This window comes from Lagopus leucura, unplaced genomic scaffold (genome assembly GCF_019238085.1).
Source record: "Lagopus leucura isolate 7727_CA_CO unplaced genomic scaffold, USGS_WTPT01 32025-0_obj-0_obj, whole genome shotgun sequence".
NCBI classification, from domain to species: domain Eukaryota; kingdom Metazoa; phylum Chordata; class Aves; order Galliformes; family Phasianidae; genus Lagopus; species Lagopus leucura.
This window is the reverse complement of record NW_024964403.1, coordinates 1-3,361: the sequence shown is the minus strand read 5'-3', so window position 1 is coordinate 3,361 and position 3,361 is coordinate 1. Positions and strand designations below refer to the sequence as shown.

At 58.0% G+C, this 3,361-nt stretch overlaps 1 protein-coding gene across 1 annotated transcript; it reads left to right on the top strand.

The window, feature by feature from the left end:
• Nucleotides 1–6: 6 nt before the first annotated feature.
• Nucleotides 7–2,949, top strand: LOC122191699 (maestro heat-like repeat-containing protein family member 2B; the record flags this gene model as incomplete). The annotated part of the gene is made up of 9 exons (XM_042892072.1): nucleotides 7–96; nucleotides 231–386; nucleotides 611–733; nucleotides 1,029–1,108; nucleotides 1,513–1,648; nucleotides 1,765–1,857; nucleotides 2,247–2,342; nucleotides 2,514–2,637; nucleotides 2,840–2,949. Coding segments are annotated over exons 1-9 (975 nt in total), but the record flags the coding sequence as incomplete, so codon positions are not given.
• Between the last annotated feature and the right edge of the window lie 412 nt (nucleotides 2,950–3,361).

Genomic DNA, 3,361 nt, shown 5'->3' with positions numbered 1-3,361 from the left:
GCTGAGAACAACTTCCACACAGTCCTGGCCACGCTCACCATGTTTGCGTCCAGGCTGTGCAAAGGCCGCAATGCCAGGATTTCCAGGCGCAAGAAGGTAAAGCATTACGGGTTTCCATCTTGGCATTCTTCTGCCTTATTTTCCCTGCAGCTCCTGCCTTGGGAGCCCAGGTGCATCGCGGGGCACTGGGGGCCGTTAGCGAGTGTCTCAAGGCATTTCTTCCCACACAGATGGAGCTGGACAGCACGAGAGCTCATGCCACACGCAGCGCTCTCATGCTCGCCCACGGCAGCGTGGCACTGCGTGCCTCCAAGGAACAGCTGCTCGCCCACCTGGAGGGAGACATCGTGGGCAACGTCCTGATGCTCTACAGCTGCAGCTGCCGGGTGAGAGCTCAAAGAAGCATGCCAGGGTGTCAGGGTGCCCAGCTGCAGCCTCTCCACATAGGGGGATGCTGAGATGGGCCTTCCCTTTCCAAAGGTCCCTCGGGGAACTGTTTGTGCCCAGATAAAGATCCAAGCCCTTCCCTTAGCGTTGTCCCCACGTGTGTCCCTTGCAGCCCTTGTCCCTTCCCGCAGTTCAAGGAATGTTCTTCTCTCTTGCTCCTCAGGACTTGCAGAACAACCTCGCGCTGGTGCAGAGCATCACCGACTGCAGCTCTGCCTACCAAGCTGTGGGTGATTCTGCAAGCTTTAACTCCTCCTTGAAGAGCAAGCTGCTGGAGATCCTGATGGTGAGTGCCTAGAGACAGGGCTGTCTGCAGAGGAGTTCTGGGCTGCACCACAAGGCTCGCTTCCCTGGGGGCATGCAGGTCTCCAGCAGCCACACGTCTCCAGCTGGTGGGGACCTTGGGTGCTGGCAGGCAGCGGCTGGGCAGCGGGCTGGGTGCACCAGCTGCTGCATCCTGCAGCGCTTCCATGGGAAAGTGATGGGGCTGGTGTGTGGCAGTTGTGCCTGTCTTGGGGCCGGGTGGAACAGCTCTTGTGTGCCCCTTGCCCACTTTGACACTGTCTCTCTGGGACTTGCAGGACCTGATGAAGAAGTATTACTCGGGCATGCCTGTCTCCCCAGTGCCTCTCAAGGTGGTTCTGGCCCTGGAGCAGTTGAGGTAAGGGCTGAGGTTGCAAGTCAGGATGGTGATCCCCATTTTGGGTAGCTCCTGAGGGCCCGGAGGGGTCAAGGGGGGAGGAGCCACATCTACAGGAGAGACGGCTGGGCTGTTGTGCCCAGCAAAGCTGAGGTTCTGGGCAGGGAGAAAGGCCCTGGTGCTCCTGTCCCCTGGCAGGGAAGAGAGGGAGAGCTGGGGTCTCCTTCCCTCCAGAGCAGGAGGTGGTTCACTGCTGCCGGGGAGGAGGTGGGCGCTGCTGGAACTGAAGGCAGTGCTCAGCAGCATGAGCTGGGTGGGGGTATTGGCTTTGTAGCTGTCGATTAGGAGAAACTCAGATGTTGTCTGAACCAGTCTGGAGAGGTAAAGACCCTTTCTGATTTCTCTTCCTGTTTTCCTCCTCTCAGCAAGCTGAAGCCCTCTTTCAAAAGCAAAGACATGCGTGAGATGTTGGTCCTGTGCTGCAAAAACATCGTGACACACCCTTCAGCAGAGATGATGCTGAAGATCAGGAAGTCACAGCAAGCAGCACAGTACCTGCAGGTAACCTGCCGTAACTTTCCCGGCCACCTCTCGGTCGGAACCCTACCTCAGCACACACAACCTCTGCTCTGGCAGCAGCCGTGATGCTACACGTCACTCCCCTCTTCTGCTTTCAGCTTCAGCAAACGTCACTGAAGGCTCTGGGCCGGCTCATGGTGGTACTGCTGGAGACAGAGCCCAGCGGTGGCTTCTTCCAGAACATAGTCCATGTGAGTATGCGTGGGGCAAGAGAGAAAGCATGGTGCCTGTCAATAGCGGGGGCAGAGATCTGGGGACTGAGAGGAGGATCAGAGGGGGAGAAATCTCCTGCTGACGTGCCAGCTCACTGCGAGCTCAGAAATGGGCAGAGAAATGGGCCCTGCAGGGGGAAAGCAGGAGCCAGCCCCTGGCAGGCCACAGCTGAGGAAAAGCTCCTGGGTTAGGAGGCAGGAGTGACTGCAGAGAGCGGGGCAGCAGTGCCAGTGCTCATTGAGGCAGGAGGCCACATGGAGCAACAGGGCAGGCCTTAAGGGAAAGTGCTGGGAAAGGAGGGACAGGGAGAGGGGTGGCAGGAAGGGAAAGAAAAGACATCCTCAGTGAGACAGATGCTCTACCCCAGGTCCTGCAGAAATCAATGGTATCGAGCAACGTGTGGGAGCGCAAGAGGGCCCTGCAGACCTGCTCCCAGCTGCTGGCTGTTTGTGAAGAGCTTCAAGTGAGTAAAGAGCCCCACCGCATGCCCCCTGCTCCCTCCCCAGCGCCCCTGAGCTGGAAGGCGAGCTCTGCCCAGCTGTGCATGCTGTGTCACGGTGGGAAGGCACAGATGGGAGAAGCTGGGGAGATCTGGGGCCGTCTACAGCTTTGTTCCTGCCTCTCACCCCTGCAGAGAGGAGATGCCTGTGAGCACTTTGGCTCCTTGGTGGGATTGCTGGCGCCTCTGACGTGTGACCCCATGCCTGCATCCCGCCAACTGGCCGTCACCTGTCTGAGCTCCCTTCTGCGAATCCAAGGTGAGTGGAGCAGGCGTGCTCCAGCCCTCTGCCCTCCTCCGTAGCACTACCAGAGCCCCACGGGCTGGGCCCTGTTTACAGGAGGGAGAGGCACCGTGCACAGCTCTCCTCTTGTCCCCATCCTGTCCTCTGTCTTTCCCCCATGGAAAGCAGTTTCATTTCCAGAAGCATGACTTCCCTTTTCTCCCTGTGCTCTTTCCAGCCAAAGCGACCAACACAGACATCGAGACGGGTGACATCGGGAGCCTGTGTGAGGGGCTGCATGCCTGCAGCATCGCCTCTCAGCTCCAGACAACATCCAAAATGGCCATGGTATGTGGACCCAAGAAGGGGTGGTGTGATCTCTGTGTGTAGGCTTCTGCACGACCCTGTGCTGCTCCCAACCTCTCACACTGTTTCCAAAATGAGCTGTTACCCTGAGTCCTGTTTTCTCAGCAAGTAGCAGGAGGCTCTGAGCTATGTCTGGCCTTCAGGCACCCAGTGCAAGGCTCTGACTCCATGATGTGCATTTGTGTGTGTGTGTGCACTTGCATGCATGTGTGACTGTGGCTGCTGGGAGGTAGGCTTTGCATGTAAGCAAACACCATGGGTGCAGAAGCTGAGAGAAGGCTCAACCACCTTCCGTATAAACAGCAGGGTACAGACAGCTGCAGCAGAGCAGTGATGAGATCTCTCCTGCTTCTCATTTCTCTGCAGATCGTGTGCAGAAACTTCCCCCTAGAAC